The 17801-nt window shown below is 38.0% G+C and overlaps 1 protein-coding gene across 1 annotated transcript in view; it reads right to left on the minus strand.

The window, feature by feature from the left end:
- The window catches only part of LOC129417078 (interphotoreceptor matrix proteoglycan 1), a 41551-nt gene extending 24373 nt beyond the window's left edge, over positions 1-17178 (minus strand). The window contains exons 1-12 of the mRNA XM_055171526.2: positions 16548-17178; positions 12216-12443; positions 5890-6056; positions 5772-5800; positions 5362-5390; positions 5238-5281; positions 4997-5146; positions 2971-3029; positions 2413-2594; positions 2026-2346; positions 1063-1850; positions 641-730 (exon numbers count right to left, since the gene is read on the minus strand). Coding sequence (XP_055027501.2) covers positions 641-730; positions 1063-1850; positions 2026-2346; positions 2413-2594; positions 2971-3029; positions 4997-5146; positions 5238-5281; positions 5362-5390; positions 5772-5800; positions 5890-6056; positions 12216-12443; positions 16548-16614 — 2154 coding nt within the window. The 5' untranslated portion in view covers positions 16615-17178. The remainder of the gene's footprint in view (positions 1-640; positions 731-1062; positions 1851-2025; positions 2347-2412; positions 2595-2970; positions 3030-4996; positions 5147-5237; positions 5282-5361; positions 5391-5771; positions 5801-5889; positions 6057-12215; positions 12444-16547) is intronic.
- Positions 17179-17801: the final 623 nt, after the last annotated feature.

Consider the following 17801-nt stretch of genomic DNA (forward strand, 5'->3'; position numbering starts at 1 on the left):
ATGGCCGATTCGGACGGGATTAAAAACACAGAGGACCTCTGAGAAGCACGATTTTCTCAGAGGTCCCCCTGTAAAACTAATCCTGTCCGAATAGGGCTTTAAACTACTATGTTTTTCGAGGATAATGCAGGCATTTTGAGATAATTTTGTGTAAATATGTCTGTACAAGTGCAATAAAAGCAAACTTTAGATGGGACTGTCTTGCCGCTAGCTTTGGATGTGTGTACACACAAAACTTTTCAAACAGCATGTAAATAGTGCATTGACATCTGTTTCATGCCTTCATTTATTAAATATTCAAATTGGCATGGCCTCAAAAAACATGCAAATTATAAACTTTTGTGACGGTGCCTCACTGGCCCGAGCATCATTTATGCTGGCTACAGGCAATTGGCTATCCTTACTATTATGTGATAGAGGGTGGATAGTAAATAAGTTGTAGTTTTTGTGCAAAATCAGTGTAGCGGTTAAGTGAATTTGTCACTTTACAAGTGGTTAGTTTTAGTTAGTTAGCAGTGGTTTATTATTCTGAACTATGATAAGTAGAAAGTAATTAGAAAAGAGTGCATAATTTAGTGTCAAGATAAGTGCCAAGAATTACAATTAATTATGCTATTTCAAGCTGGGCTTACAGATGTACCGGTATGGAAGCTAATGTCCTCTGTTCTCTCACAGTCTGTTGACTAGAGGCCTCAGGGTTCAGCGAGTCACTCGGTTGAGAGAATTGCTTCTAGTTGAAAAAAAACAGCAGTTTTACAAGATAAAATCTAAATTAAATTTTGAAATTGCCTTACAAGGTTCCATTTCGACTGAAAACTAACTTTGATATGGGTTTTCGGTCTTAAATGAAAAAAAAAACTTCAAAGAAAAAATCTAAGAGACTCACAAAGTATCCTAGCATAAAATATAATAGATTTTTTAAAATGTGTATCTTTTTGAGCCACACTGTTCCCCTGAAGGCAGATGACACAGCACAGCAGCGCAAATAAAAGGCTAACAATAAAGTGTAGATAAAAAGGCATGTAGCAAGAAAAAGTTAAAGGCAAAAGCATGTTTACCTACCAGTTCGAGAAAAGTGTTCTCCAGCGATTTGTACTCAGGAGAGCTCTTGTTGAAAAGATTTTCCGAAAACATAATATTAGTCACACTTAAACTAAAAAAGACCACTAACTCTTTTGCCTGGTTAGAAGAAGCCATCACAGAAGGAGTGGTAACAAAGTCTAGAGGAGGAGCCGAGGATTGTTCATCTGTCTCTGAGGAGAACCCACTCCCAGATTCCCGAATCTCCTCTTCCTTATCAGACTGTCCAACATCCTCTTTTATGTCTGTGTCATTTTTTCTAACAACTTCACGTTGGGAAGGTAAAACAGTCCAGAGTGGCTGTCCGTCTTTATCCAGGAAATTCTCAGGGGTCACATGTGAAATGAGTTCTTCGGTGGGCATTAGTCTTGAGGGATTTGCTGCAGGAAGAGTTGGAGTAATAAGTTCTGAAGGAGGCTGTATGTGGTCACCCAGAGAGCCTGACTCTGGGCTTTCTATTGGATTGGAAGTGTATGAGGGAAAACCTTTGGCAGGAGTCCCTTTAAGTTCTGTGTCATCTTCTTGAAAGAAAGCACCTTCAGGACGCTCAGTGGGTGTTAGGAATGCCACAATTGATGATGTTGCCTCTGCTGGAGAGGCCTCCGGTGTCATATCAATATCCATTTCAGGGCGACTTGAAGTAGATGCTTTTGCCACTTCAAGAGAACCGAAGTCCAGGGATGCAGCTGTGGCAGCAATTTCATTTCCAACATCCACTTGGACTTCAGCCATTTCTAATAAGTAATCCTCTGTTGTGGTTCTTGGAGATCCTTGAAAAGAAAGAACCAGTTATATAGAGTGTCTTTGTAATTTCACATTTATAGATGCTTTTCAATTAATTCTCACATTCGTAGCCTGTCTACCTTAGGTTATAAATTTAAAGCAGATTTTCTTTTGAAGCTAATACTTTTGTACAATGACTTTCTACAGATTTGAAAGATGTACCTCCTGTCCCTAAAGTGCCTTTAGTGATTAGATTTTCCTCAAGTTTAGGGCTGCTTATTAGCTCTCTGGCTGTCTGAGGTTTTATTGTCGCCATTGTGGTCACATTGGACAATGTATTGAGTACTTTCGATATAATGCCACTTGTTGTTCCCTCATTCAAGTTTACTTGAGTCCTATCATTCCCTAGATCTCCAAAGGAGGTGGTTGTACTTCCAAAAGTTGCTTTAGAGGTTACTTCTGTAGATGGAGTACTAATTTCCCCAGGTAATTTGGCTGGAGTACTAGATCCAGTGTTCTGCTGCTCCTCTTCTACTGCTGAGTCTACCGACAACAGATAGGGTTAGATATTTGTATTCCGCATAGAGCCTTCGTATTGATCTTGTGTACCTGGATCAAAAGTTAGGGAAAGCATGTCCACAGGAAGCGACGTGGCTACGCTTAGTGCTGTTGCCACCATGTCCTTTAGCACTTCCATTGTGTCAGATTCATCAGCTGACCTTGCATCCTCTGCGACTCTCATGCCATCAGTCTCAAACACTACAGCAAAGTGCACTGCTACACCTCCAGCTCTGTTCAGTGTGATAAAGGGAATTATATGAGCTGTCATATTGACATGCTCACAATTATATATAAAAATCTGCCTTGCATATACAAAAGAAAAAAATTACACTCTTTTTATTTTTTGGCTGAACTCTTTCTGTAATGATTTTAATTTACACCACAGATGTTCTTTCATAAAGCATTAGGAACAATGTTTATAGTGAAGCCAAACATAATTGTACAGTAATTGGAACACAAGTGTTCAGAATACAATTTGCCATTTTTTTTAACTGCTTACTCCAAAATACAGCTGTGAAAAAATTACCCATCCAAAAATGCAATTTTCAAGTTCAATAGACTGAAGACTTTATCTGAGTGAATCCCACAGTTCCACTATAAACTCACCGAAATCCCAGCACTCGAATGCCTTTAAACCCAGGAAGCTTGTCAAAAACATGCAGCATCTGTAAGTTTGAAATAAAATTGATGTACTGTATTATTAGCGCATAAAGAAAACGTATACATCCATTATCACATAATTCAGTTGTCAACATACACCAGTTTATGGATTACCAGACATGTTGGTATATAAATTACTTGACTTAGGAGGTGTGCACACCAAAGCTTTTAAAAGTGGCTAAAAACGGCAGGCGGATGCCAACTGCCAGCTTTTTTCAGCTGAGCGCTTGGGTTGCTATGATACTTCTGCTTTGTTTATCAGTCTTTAAATCAGGGCTCTCCAACCTTTTTGTGAGCAAGGGATGAAATGGATAAAAAATCTGGAGGGCTACTTTTTTGATAGTCTACTCAAAACTTTTTTGTTGTACTTGTTGATTTTATTTTACTCGTTGATATGTTTTATCATTGTTTACAATGTTACCATATATAAAAGAAGCAAAGCTAATATAAAAATATGTAATAAATAAATATTAGCGCTGGAAAGACACGTCAACATAGTCGATTACATAATTACGTTGATTTGCCATAAATGTTTTGATGTGTCGCACTGTTTACATTTAGAAATGAAGGCGGTTTCAGCTACGACCGGGTGATACAAGGGTTATACAACCAGAACACGATCAAAAGGTTGGGAATACTTTAAGCAGAGACCAAATAAAACACATACTGTGTAAAACTGAAATGGCATACCACAGCAGCACATCTGGGCATGAACATCTTACTAGAAAACATCATGGGGCTCTCCGACTTCAAAATGACGAGACGGCTGATGGTACATTTATTATTTGTTGGTGAAAAAAAATCATTAGAATATTCAAAAAAATAATCGATAGATTAATCGGTTGAAAAAAATAGTCGATAGTTGCAGCTCTAATAAATATTAACTGATTTCCTGCCATTGACAAATTATCTCGTCAATTAAGAGAGAACATTTGCATGAAAAAAAAAACGTGCTCTTCAAGTTTTTATGGAAATTTGTAATACTGCAATTATCCACTAGATACCCAATTTATAAAAAACTAAAGCAAAAAAATTAGGGCTGTCAAAAGATTAATCGCGATTAATCGCATCCAAAATAAAAGTTTGTGTTTACATAACATATGTGTGTGTACTGTGTATAATTATTATTTATATATTTATATTTATACATAATATTTATACACAGTACACACACATATGCTATGTAAACACAAACTTTTATATTGGATGCGATTAATCGCGATTAATCTTTTGACAGCCCTAAAAAAATATTTATTAATTGTACACTCCGTGTATGTTTTGATAATCATTCTAAATCTGATCTCTAACAAAATTCCTTCACAAAAATGCAGTTATTTCAGCTTTTTGCTAAATTCTTTGTATTTTTGAAGAAAATACCCATATTTAAGAGTTTATAAACAGAGAAAAAAAATAAAGACACTGTAGGTGAAACTATTTTTCCATTTTGTTTGTTTTTTGTTTGTTTAAAAGTGGAGGGTCTGTTCTTTAATTTGATATATTTGTATGTTTATATATTATTTTTTTAGAAGAAAAATTTCTTGGAAGGCATTTTGCAAAACTTTTGTGAAAATCACAAAAAATGCTGGCGGCCAACTTTTCAAAAAAGGCTGGCAGGGAATGAGTTCAAATTGGGGCTATTCGTAGATAGCCCCGAGGGCACCATGTTGGAGACCACTGCTTTAAATGATGCGCCGATTGGTTGTTGTGATGTTTATTCCGCCCCTCCTCCACTGAATGGATGTCCAAGTGAGAAGGGACATTGAAAGCTGATCTTTCATCCAAAGTTGGACAAAACCGCCAGCTGCTGGATTTTTTTTAAAAGAGCAGTGCTTCCATTAGAAACAATTAAACACATAGACATGGGCCGCCACCATAAACGCCTTGGTGTGCATGCACGCTTACATGTTATTACTGACTTATTAATATAAATTATTGTTTAACCATTTTATTGTTGCACATAGTTTCCCCTAACCTGCTTGTGAAGATTGTTAGTAAGGTCTTCATATTGAGGATTGCCCATATCATTCAGTAGTACACTGTAGACGGGGTCTACTATAGTCACACTAAACTCGACAACGTGCTCCACCAGCCTCTGAGTGACAACATCTGGTGCTCCAGTTTCCTATCAAATCAGAGACTAGTCAATTTATTTGCTTCAAACTTCATCAGTATGGTAAGTGCACATTCAAAAACGCGAGAGGTTGTAGCCGTACCCTGTCAGATTCTGTGATGAAAGGCTCAGCGGGACTCTTTGAACCTAACATATGAAAAGTCATCAATCAGTCACATTTTTATAACATCAACCGATATTTTTCCATTTGAGTGGTGGGGACTTACATTTCTCTCCTGGTGCAGGTGTGAGAGCCCTGAAAATAATTGAAAACGTGTTGAGAACAGATGAATCAATTCAGGAATGATAAATGCAATAAAATTTCTTTGTCCCCGATAAGCGGGTTGTTTGCATGTAAGGCCGGGTATGTTTGTGTGGCTCTAACACCCAAGCGTAATATGTCTGGGCACAGATCCCTCTTATTAAAGTGGATCAGGTCATAGAGCAATGCTTAGCTAGGCCACTAAATATGAGCAAACTTTGTTTTTCAAAGGACAGGCTGAGATTTTCTCATTTCCCATTAGTCAGGTGACCTCATTTTGAACGTTCTGGGGTTAAGGCCTTAAATAAGGATAGTAAATTGCATACCAATAATACTGAGGGAAAGAAGCTAGTGGATCATCTTCAGGATTCTTACCTCTCCTGTTCAGATTGAGCATTCACTCTCTGTAAGTTAAATAAATCTGCATAAATAAAAATGTATTTAATTTTAAATACATTAAATAATAATTTGCGGCACATTTGTATATACTCACACTGGCTACCATGTCAAGATGCTCCTGTGTGCTACTAAAATTCCTGGCCAAATCTTCCATGCAAAGCGAGTCTCTCTGACAGGCGTACACCCACTGTTGGTACTCCGTGGTGTCAGGAACTCTGTCAAGAAAGATCCGGAAAGCCTCCCACACGGCTTCTTGACAAACTGATAAATATCATGAGAACTATTTAGGGCATGCCACAAACCTGCTCGAATATTACTTAAAAATGACCACAGACCAAATAATGTATATTAAAACATGTCAAGATATTTAAATGAATTGCCTGCACTCTGTTGTTTACATTTAATTCATCTTTTAACGACGTGAATGTCAACGGTAAGCTTTGCATCTAGCTTAAAGGAATATTCCATTTTCTAAAAAAGAAAAATCCAGATAATTTACTCACCACCATGTCATCCAAAATGCCGATGTCTGTCCTTGCCCAGTAGAGAAGAAATTATGTTTTTTGAGGAAAACATTGCAGGATTTTTCTCATTTTAATGGACTCCAATAGAGCCCAACATTCAACACTCAACTCAACACTCAACAGTCCTTCCGCGGAGTTTCAAAGGACCGCAAACGATCCCAAACGAGGCACAAGGGTCCCATCCAGCGAAACGACCGTCATTTTTGACAAGAAAAACAAAAATCATCCACCCCCAAACCACAACTTCTCGTCTAGATCATGATGCGCCAGCGTGTCCCCACGCACGCAATGCGTCATGACGTCAAGAGGTCACAGAGGACGAACGCGAAACTCCGCCCCAGTGTTTACAAGTGCGTTGAAAGAGGACTGTTCCTACGTTATTGTGTGTCAACTGATACTAATTAATGTCTTTGTGTCAGTTTATTGTTTATAAAAGTCCGCAAATGTGCGTTTTATAAATGTAACACATGACCTCCCTACGTCACTACGCATTTACGTTAGGTCGCACTGGACCGGACCTATACGAAAAGTTATGGTTTAAAAGAGCATATTTTTATTTTCTTGTCAAAAATGACAATCATTTTGCTAGATAAGACCCTTATGCCTCGTTTAGGATCGTTTATAGACCTTTGAAACTCTGTTGAAAAAAACTGTTAAGTGTTGAGTTAAGTATTAAATGTTGGGCTCTATTAAAGTCCATTAAAATGAGAAAATCCTGCAATGTTTTCCTCAAAAAACATAATTTCTTCTCAACTGAACAAACAAAGACATCAACATTTTGGATGACATGGTGGTGAGTATATTATCTGGATTTTTCTTTTAAGAAAATGGAACATTCCTTTAACCATTAACTGGTTATATTTAAGAAAATATATAAATGAATCAACCAAAATACATCGTTTCACACAAAAATAGTGCTATCTGTATTCAAAATCATGCTCTAGTTCTGGCTGAAATGTACCTTCTTTAATTTACCTAAAGTTGAGAATTTGCATATAAAGAGCCCCTATTTTCCTTTTCATGATTTGACAGTCTGTGATTTTGCTTTAGCATCATCATCTCCAAGTGAAATCTCTTTTCTTGGACAACAATGAATGTAAGGATTGAAGGCAACAGTTTAGTTCCGTAATGAGTCGATGTGGACCAGATGCACATTAGCATACTGAAATTTGACTTGCTTCTGACTCACAGCCTGTAGCCTATGTTTTCATATTTAAAAAGTTTGCTACTGATTATTTAAACCATGATTCAAACTCGAGTTTTGAGCAATGTAAAGTTGCTTGTTGTTTTTCGTTTTTACGATCAAAAATGCAGACATGTTTTTTGTTTTAGTATCCTATGTGTTATGTTCTGCTCAAGCTGCGCTGGCAAAGTTCATCGATTAGCTTAGTCATGTGCATTTTCTGGATTGTATTGATAAGGTATTGAAGATCATATAATCTGCTGTAGGGAGCTGATCTTCCAAACATGGACACATTTACGTCACATGCTTGAGGTATTTGGACACACTGCACTTTTTAAAACGATGAGCTTTGTACAAATCAACACGCTTCAGAAAAGCAGGGCATAGAGGAGCAACAATAATGTTCAGTATAGGGGTGAGCGATAAACCGGTTGATATGATAAACCGATAGAAATTTGTCAACCAGTAGAGATTTTGAAATATCGTCTCTATCGAGGTTACACGCCTCGATACATGTTTGTACATGTATTTAAGCACCGCAGTTTTAAAACAAGTGATTTTAAGACATTGAAACACAAACAAAGGAGCGCGCAATTAGGCGTGTGAGGATTTTTGCCGCTTTATTGGCCTTAAATACACACATGCGTAAAAATTCTCATAAACACAACCATTTAGGTCTTAAGTAAACGCATGTGTAACAGTATTGGGTCCGGACTTTGGTCTTAAAGGGGAAGTTACCTAATTTTGCTTCTGTCTGTCACTCATGTTAATCAAATAGCATTGAGAGAAAATCTCTCACTGCTCTTAAACTAAATAACTTTTCTACCTTTAATAAGATATTTATGAGAATTATGAAAATTCTATAGCATTAAATATTTTAATAACATAAAACTATACAGTGATACATTTCATTATCATGATATAAAATAAATCCTATCGAGTTACAAGATTTTGATCATAATGAGTTTTTTAACCATCAAATACATGAACACATTGCATTACACCAAATACACAAAATGGCGTCCTTTTTAGCAACGTCATGGGGGTAGAGGTCTACACGGGTCCAAAAATTCCTACCCGAACCCGATCAGACCCGTAAATGTGCTACACTGAACCGACCCGGACCTGTCTGTTGTTTTGAAAGCTGGACCTGGAACCGACCCGGACCCATCTATTATTTAAAAGCTGGATCCGTATCCGAAGCGGACCCGTCTATTATTTAAAATCTGGACCCGAACCCGTCCGGGAACACACAGACCCGACCGGCAAATATTCTTTAGCTAAATGTTATTAATAAGTCTATAAACAAGTAGCGAAAATTAAACTTTTGTCTTACCCATAGAAGTTAGTCTTCTCCCTTCTTGTACCTAACTGTGTGATGCACCATCCTTATTTCCAAGAAAGTTCCATCCATGTTATTCCTCTCTTGACGATTGAAATGTTTAATGCTTATTCCAGCTTTAAAAGTCCACTTTACAGTCATGGTGATAATAACTTTAGATATAACAGCAAGACGGTCAATTTATAATATTATTATAAAAATTTGAGAAGTCAGTGCAAAATGTGCGGTACGGCGGAATAGGTCCCGCCTTCTAAATAAAAGAGCCAATAGATGGATTTCAGTCATGTGACCTTTTACGTCATGCCGCCATCTTGAGGACCTACCAAGTACCAGTAGGCTATTGACAAGCATTGGCTACCTTGCTACGATTTACGGATTTCTTATCTTTTACCGTCTATGATTCTTATGGATACAGTAAAGGGCTACGAAAGACAACATGTCGCATCTCGACTGTCATGAAAATAAACGCTACTTTAAAAAAATATTTCTTGGTTAGGGTGTGATGCCTACTCGATCCCTGATGCGTTCTTCTAGCGGGTTTCCGCTGCTACTGAACTACCACTATTTTACAACATAAGAAGGCGCGACACAAGACGAAACCCTGGTCGAAGTACCACCTGGATCTCCACACACGAATGCGAGCATTGGGAACATTGTTTGTGTACACAGAGTTTACTAAAAAGAAAGGTTTTCAACAACTGACTTTGGCTGTTATGGTGTTCGCTCGTCATCTCTGCCAGACATAAATAATCGATTTCCGAATGCGAATGAATGAATCTCATATGAGGCTCCTTTTTCAACTAGAAGGTGAATATTGTTTTTCACTTGCGACAAAACAACGAATTATCCGTGCATTTTTATGGAACTATGCTTTAGGAGATATCAATCTTTACTCTCCTCCCTCCTTACGTCGCCATTGAAGATCGATACATCTTGACTGGGAAGAAGGTGGCGAGCGGACGCCAAATCATCCAAAGTCAGTTCTTTTTAGTTAACTTTGTGTTCACAAACAATGTTTTCAATGCTCGAGTTTACGTGTAGAGACACAGGCGATACTTCGAGCAAAATATCATGTTGTGTTGAGCCTTCTTAGTGTTGTTAAAATAGCGATTTTGATGCTCACAGTATATTGAAGGCATAGCTTCTAGTTCTTTTGCGACAACTTCAGGTCCTCAAAATGGCGGAAGACAAGTGAGTGACGTCAGCTGATATTCATGTATTGTCCCACTAAACACAGGACGTCGGATAGACGTGCAGATCATGTCTATATTGGGTCCGTCGGTCCATGACCAATTCTGGACATCTTTTCGACGTCCAAACTAGGTCCACTACTTGGACGTCCAACCACGACCCTACTTGGACGTCATATTTACGGGCAACATCTGACATTTGAACTGGGCAATTTTTTGGACGTCATTTGGACGTCATATTTACGGCAACATTTGACGTTTAAACTGGGTAATTTTTTGGACGTCATTTGGACGTCATTTTTGCGGGCAACATTTGACGTTTGAACTGGGTAATTCTTTGGACGTCATTTGGACGTCTATGACAGGCCTATGTCTATATTACATGATTAGGCCTATAAAAATGTGTTTATTTACAAATATCAGCATTACTGTACCAACATGATTAATACTTACGAATAGTCTATATTATTTATACAGTACTGTTTTTTCTGCTTTCTTGAATTATATACAAATTCATCTAAATGTACACTTTAAAATCTGTAATTAAATGTGTAGTTCGTTATATTAAAAGTAAATGACCATACTAACAATTTAACATGAAAATATTCTCACATATTCTCATAACGCTGAGTGGTTAGCGAGACTTGCGTGTAACTCAGAGATCGGTAGTTCGAATCCCACCGCCAGCAGGAAATGACTGAAGTGTTTCGGTGTTGCAATGAATGGGTGTAGTGCAGAGACAATCCTCTATTTTCGCTTTTTTCATCTCTGTTTTCCTTACACGGAGGTCCTACGGATGTTAACCTTTAGACGTGCAGAAGACGTCGAAAAAAAGATGTCGCCTGGGGTTACAAAACAACCCCTTTTATGGACCGAATTTGGACCTCCAAAAAATGACATGAAAAAGACGTAATTCCGATGTCACTTTGCGCAGGGGGGTCAAAGGTAAAGTCATTGCGTCTCACTGCAGAAGCTCCTGACTGGTAGCCATAGAAACATTAAAAGAGCACATGCGCGTTAGCTGCTTGGTTGGAGCAACCAAATATAAACTTTTTAACGCAATTTTAGCATCATAGAAAAAATGTATGCGACAGTTCATCTAAGTTTTTGTTGCTGTTTTTTGTTGCTGTTTTTGCTGACCTCGGGTATTACCCACAATGTTAAACAGACTTGGGACCCGAAGTAATAGATTGAGACCCGACCCGGCTGATCATTTAAAATATAGATCATATAATGCCACCAAATATATGCCACCATATCAGAATTTAGTCAATATTCCTTTAGAGAGCCGTCGTCGGGTCCCGGGTCTTCGAGTCTCGGGTCTTCCGTGTAGACCTCTACATAGGGACTCTCTAAAGGAATATTGGCTAAATTCTGATATGGTGGCACGTCAATAACTTCCAATCTCATTGGTTCTTGCTTCTCTAGTTGTTGAGCGTTTCGACAATAACATACCGCAATATTTGAATTTACATTGCTGATCTGTTACTTTGCTGACATTACGACACACAGTATTGAGCGCTAAAAAGCAAAAAAACATCATTTTTTTCATCATTATTTTGCTTTAGGGGACCGAAGAGAGGAGTCTTGGCTTATTATTGATGAATGTATGGGCTTATGTAAGCTTCAAAACTCTGACCACCACTTCATGCCATTACAATTAATTGGGCAGGATTGTATTTAATAACTTGATAACTCTGTGTTTAACTAAAGAAAATAGGTCATGTACATCTGTGAATAAATTATGAGAGAACATCTGTAAGTAATTTGTTATTTTCGGGTGAACTAGTCCATATACAGCCATTAAAAATAAGTTCAATTGAAAATTGTTGAACAGGTTGTGAATGCATTAAACCAGGTTCACAGGAATTGTTTTGGTTTTTCGGTCTTTTCCTCATTTACATCGATCTGTGGATACTTCAAAGAGAAATATTTACAAAATGACTTGACACAAAGAACAAAGCCTGTTTCTACTGTATATAAACTACTTCAATCCATACTTGGTCATCAGCCATTTTTCTTATTTTTTGACTTTGCTTCATCCTTCTTTTCTCAGAAGGCTTACACAACTTGGAGGTTAATTATGATTTATGAGTATCTAAGGTGTAGTAGCCAAATTTGGTGCTGATGCTTAATGCTACAGTAAGTCCCTTGTGGAGGTTAGGGTGGATATTGTCCTACCTCTCAGTTTGTAGTAGGCTTTATGGCTGCTGATGACCTCCGCCATGCTTTCCTTTGGGCACAATTTCACCCCTGTACTAAACGTCGCTGATCTCTTTGCTCGATAACTGTCTGGAGTAAATGAAACTCCGGCATCTGGCAGGTGTTTGATAGCCCGTGGCGTCTCCAGAAAGTGCCTGTACTTCACATTCCTGATCCCAAGAATCCAGTCATCTGCACTTAGTTCTGCTAATGTGAAAACAACAGTATGTGTATGTGTTACCGAAGGACAGTACATGAACAGTATATAATACTAGTCAGACACTATTCGAAGTCTGTGATTAGTATGCTGAATGAACATTTAATAGGATAGGGCTCCTTAAGTGAAGCAGTCGGTTATAACACCATCCATGCAGATGTTAAGCACATTCGCCAGATAAGATTTGTAAAGGTCAACTCTGTAGTTTTTGTCTAATTGCTGTTATGCAATGTTTTTGATCTTTTCAATTAAAAACATGAAACTGAGTGAAGAAGTCATTAAGAATGCTTGAAGGCTATTCATAGGTTGCATGGAAATGCCAAGGTAAGACCCTGAATGACGCATTCTTGGAGTCAGCCCATTTATAAATCTAGATTACAAGATGGCCTTAACTGTTATCTAATGACTTTGTCAGAGTCATTGAGTTAACCAGCGCTTGATGTCATTAAGAGCCTTACACCTGATGTTTTACTGGTACCTGTCTATTTACAGACTTGTAAGGTTTAGACCGCAAGACATTAAAATGGAAACAAAATTTGCTTCATTAACCTCAGATCATATTGTTGAGCAAATGCAGTGCAAAAAGACAATAATGAATTTAATTATCCACTGGTAAATGAAGCATAAGACAATCATGCAGTTAATAGTTCATATCAAAATCCATTTTGAATGTTTTTTTATGTCAAATGAAAGCAGTTTGGCATAGTTTCATATCTTGTCTTTTCAGTAGTTATAGCTCAATCATTTTGTCTTTACTATTGTTACATTTTTGCATTTGGCAGATACTTTTATCAAAAAGTATGTACATTTCCTAAGATTCAAACCCGCTACAATGGCATCATTGGTACCATGTTTTCTGGTTGAGCTACATTACAAAGAACAGATTTATAATGAAAGAAGGCCGGGTCATGATGTTATGCAACGAAATTAAGGTGGTAAACATCAGATTTAGCTAAATGTTTTGAAAATGGAGCATTGTTTGACCAGCTTGTAAACTTCAGAGAGCTTCTTAAAGCATTAAGCTTAGCTCAGCCTTGGGCTCCCTTGGACTTCAGTGTACCTCACTAGAATTTACATATTATTATAAGCTTAGTTGTAGACATATTAGCATTAACAATATAAACGTTGTTATTGTATAAACTAAAGTACAGTGAAGGATAAATGCATGTCTTTGAAGTCGAATTATAACTAGAGTCAATTGAGTCTTGCTTAATAACTTTAATGATGAGATTAGTCAAAGTAGTGTACTTTTTGGAAAGTAAAAAAAAAAAATTCATACTCAATCTCATTTGGTTCAAAACTTGACTGTATATCTTCTGTGGAATACAGAAAGGCAGAATGTTACACGCTATCGCTGCGTCTGAAACCGCCTACTTCCATACTACATACTTTAGGTAAAAAGCAGTAGGCAAGGCGAGTCTTAAGTAGGGATGCACCGATATGGAACTTTTGGCCGATAACCGATAACTCTTTAAATTTGGGGGCGATAACCGATATCTATAGGCCGATAAATATTCATATTATTTTCACAATGAAAAACTCGCAGACCGCGGACATCTTGTCTTTGTGCTAGACTAGCATACTCTTCTTAAGCCCGCAACACATGTCATCTTCGTGCTATGTCACAGAAAGCACCAATCAAAACTCCACATGGCCAGCAATGAGCAAGTGAAGTTGTTCGACAAACCAAAATAATCCATAGTTTATCTGCTTTCATTTACGGCTTAATTTTGCTATCAGACTGATAACCGATAATATTAAAAATAAGCAGTTATCGGCCGATAGCGATATGTCGGCCGATATATCGTGCATCCCTAGTTTTAAGGTGCGTTCACACCATCCGCGATAGAGGCGGCAAAAACGCGCTAATCACGCGTAGTTGGACGCTTGAACATTTTGAGTTTATGCGCTTCATTCACGCTCGAAATTCTAGTCATTCGAGACATTCACGCGAAAATTTGCATCATGGGAGGGGCTTCTGCGACTCTGCTGAGACTCCGCTCATTTCCTGATACCATGTCACTAATACAGCAAGGTCCTGATTGGTTAACGCGGCGCAGAAATCCGCCGAAGTTCAGATTTTTACAACTTGTGCGTTTCCCGCAACAACGCTCAATTCGCGCCTTCAGAGTCATTCGCGCCGCGCCTACCGCGCATACCGCTCCGCAGGATGCCTAATTGCGTCTTTGCATTGACTTAACATGTAAATCTTCACTTGCCGCCTCAACCGCATCTGGTGTAAACGCCCAGTTATGCCCCGAATTCATAGTATTCGAAACACAGTAGGCGAAAAGTAGCAAGATCTCACATGATGTATCAACATGGCAGATGTATATGTTAGAATTTCAGACTTATCTCAAAATTTTATCAATTTATTCGTGTCCATGGCACAAAATTAAGCTTTTCATGCAAGTGTCTTTTTTGTGACACTAGCACGAATTTCCATAAATTGTTTTTTATGTGTGTTGCACGACTTTTTTTCCGTTTCATTTTATGTATTGTTTTTTTCCTATTTTCTTACTATTTTCACTTGGGGTTGGGGTTAGAATCACTTTCTGTTACATTTTTAGACATCCTAACCCAAACCTTAACTCTAACCCCAACTCCAGGCGAGAATAGTTTTAAAAGCGGAAGAAAAACATGCAGAAACCAATACATAAAAGTACATTCGTGTCATGGACACGAATAAATTGATCAAATTTTGCGTGACTATAACACGACTTTCCGTGAGATCATGTTGCAGAATTTAGTTACATTATTCATATTCATACTATATAGCATAGCACCTACTGTTTTAACTGTTGATTTTATCTAATTCAGTACCTACTGTCACAGTATGCGATTTCAGATGTGGCTTAAGAGATTTTCTCACCATTTTATTTCATTGCATTTTCATAGAATGGAAGTAAATGGAGATTGCGGCTATCATTCTGTCACCTTTTCTTTTGAAAAATGTTTTAGAGGAATGTAAGCATGACAAAATTAAACACATATTTTATTTTTGGATTAACTATTACTTAATTGTGTAGATGTTGTGCATAGACGAAAATAACTTTTGTGTATTATCTAAAGCAGATTTTCTTTCATTACAGCTACAGTAGTCACCAACACGTGTTTAAAACACTGATCTGCTCACCAGGTCCATAACATGCATGACCAGAACGTTGCTGGGTTTTGGATCAACCAGCAAATAACCAACCATCCTCAATTATTTTGTTTTGTTGATACCAACAAATCAAAATTGTAACTGTAAGTCTCTTATTAAATCCTATAGATTTATGCAAATGATTATATGGCTAATGATGTTCGATTTGCAACATTTCCACCGCTGTTGTAATTTATCTTTCACTTTGTCAGATTAAATCGGGTTTCCAGTCTAATTATTCTGAAGGCACCTTGGCCTTGTGCCACTTGTGTACCTATTAGTTTGAGATGTTTGTAATGAAAGACAGTGAGCTGATCGCTCCGAGATTTAAAGATCTCAATTATCGCGTGTGTCTGTTTTGGGTCTGCCATTAATAAATTGCCAGCTGAAGAGCCAGTGATACACAGGTTATGTGACTCATTAGCAAGGATAAACCTGGGTTGATCATCTGTTCTTTTGAGATCCGAATGTTTGCTGAGCACATGTGCAGTCATGAAGGGCAAAAATCCTAATTGAGCCATGCTTCAAAAAATGAGAGGCCCTGCAGCAAAACTACAAGCCGGAAGAGATTAACGTTCCACACGGCCATAAACAGAATGGCTTTTGTTTTTCTCTGCTAATGAATGAAGCCTCTGAACGCCGGAGCCAAACAAGAGGCATTTGAAACCTGCATGACACATTTCTCAAACATGTTTACCGTTCCGACATATCGAAAATCAAAGGGCAAATGGCGTTTTTCGTAGCAAATGTTTATAAAAGAATTTATGAGGCTTTTAGTTTACGAAATTTTTTTGTCTTTACAAATTGACTTCTAAAATATTTAAATAGTCTTTTAGATGCCAAAACACCTGCTGTGTTGTAGAAGATACTATAGTATAAGACACACAAAGTAGAGTGCACTAAAACCATAGCGTAGCATTTGAACAGATGCATTTCAACACTGGCTTACCTTTGATTCTGGTGGCTTGCAGGGTAAACAACACCAGAATGAGCAGTGATCCTGTTTTCAATGGCATGTTGCAATAGATCAAGTCCTTTTGGATGTACAGTTGCTCATTTGGAAAGAAAAGAAAGTTGTCCACATTGATTTATCGCACATCCAAAGTTACGATAGTTAATTTCCAACGACTGTGTGTCCAGATCTCCATGAAAGAAACTGTGTGTGGGCACTAAATTAGGAGATATTCCTGACAGATAGTGCGAACTTTTGGCTTCACGGGATTCCCTGTGACAGCGGTGGTTGGTCCCTGTGGATGTTAGTAAACCTAAGTGTACGGAAATGGTATTCGGCATGTAAGGGGTGGGGTGATAAGGTTAAAAATGCTGCTTGTTTTTCTAAACTAATCTCTTTACCTCTCACTGACACTTAATCCTCGTAGGCCCACGTGGTCAACTATCCTCATCCTGTTAGTAGCCTTCTGGACCTTCATCTGTTAGCAGGGCACCTCCGCTAGACCAGCGTACCAGCTCTTGTTCTCTGTCTTCCAAGTCCGCTCACTGCCTAACTCACGGTCTGGCCCACTCAACAAAAGTTTTTCAGTCCACTGCCAGATTTTTGTGGCTGCCAAGCAGCAACACTGTACTCTACTCCCCCTGTTCGGGACAGCAGGCTCTGCCCTTTCTCTGATCATGGGGCCAGATCTGTACACTGCGTGAGTGTTGTTGTACCCTTGTGGTGCGTAATGGTCCCTAGCCCTACAGCCTGAGCTGGGAAGAGGATTACTCACTGCCTGCTTATTAAATTTCACAGCCATAAATAAGTCTCGAAAGCTCAAATCTAGACTTTCAACAGCACTGGACTGAACAGTATGTGCTGAACTTCCAACCCTTAAGAGATAATGAGAACAGACTGGTAGCGCTTTGTAACTTGCCCTAAAACACAAAGTGATCAAAATGTGTATTATTTTTACCATTTTAGCATTTTGAATAAAGCTGCTCGTTTCGTAGGTGTTTTAAACATGGTGGATTTTTATAAGGCTTGAATGATTGTTTTAAGTGTCTCAGACTTAAAATATAAATTCAAAATAGTAACAAATAAAACCACAAATAAGATTGAAACATGTGAAGAGTTCAGATGCAAAACCCTCTAAGTGCATCTAACATGTTTTCTTGTTAATGCTCATTTTTTATCATGCTCTTAGGTTTAAGTTCTGTGATTCCACTTTAATGACATTAGTCCCTTTCACACATAGATTCTTTACTG

This window comes from Misgurnus anguillicaudatus, chromosome 7 (assembly GCF_027580225.2).
Source record: "Misgurnus anguillicaudatus chromosome 7, ASM2758022v2, whole genome shotgun sequence".
Lineage (NCBI taxonomy): Eukaryota > Metazoa > Chordata > Actinopteri > Cypriniformes > Cobitidae > Misgurnus > Misgurnus anguillicaudatus.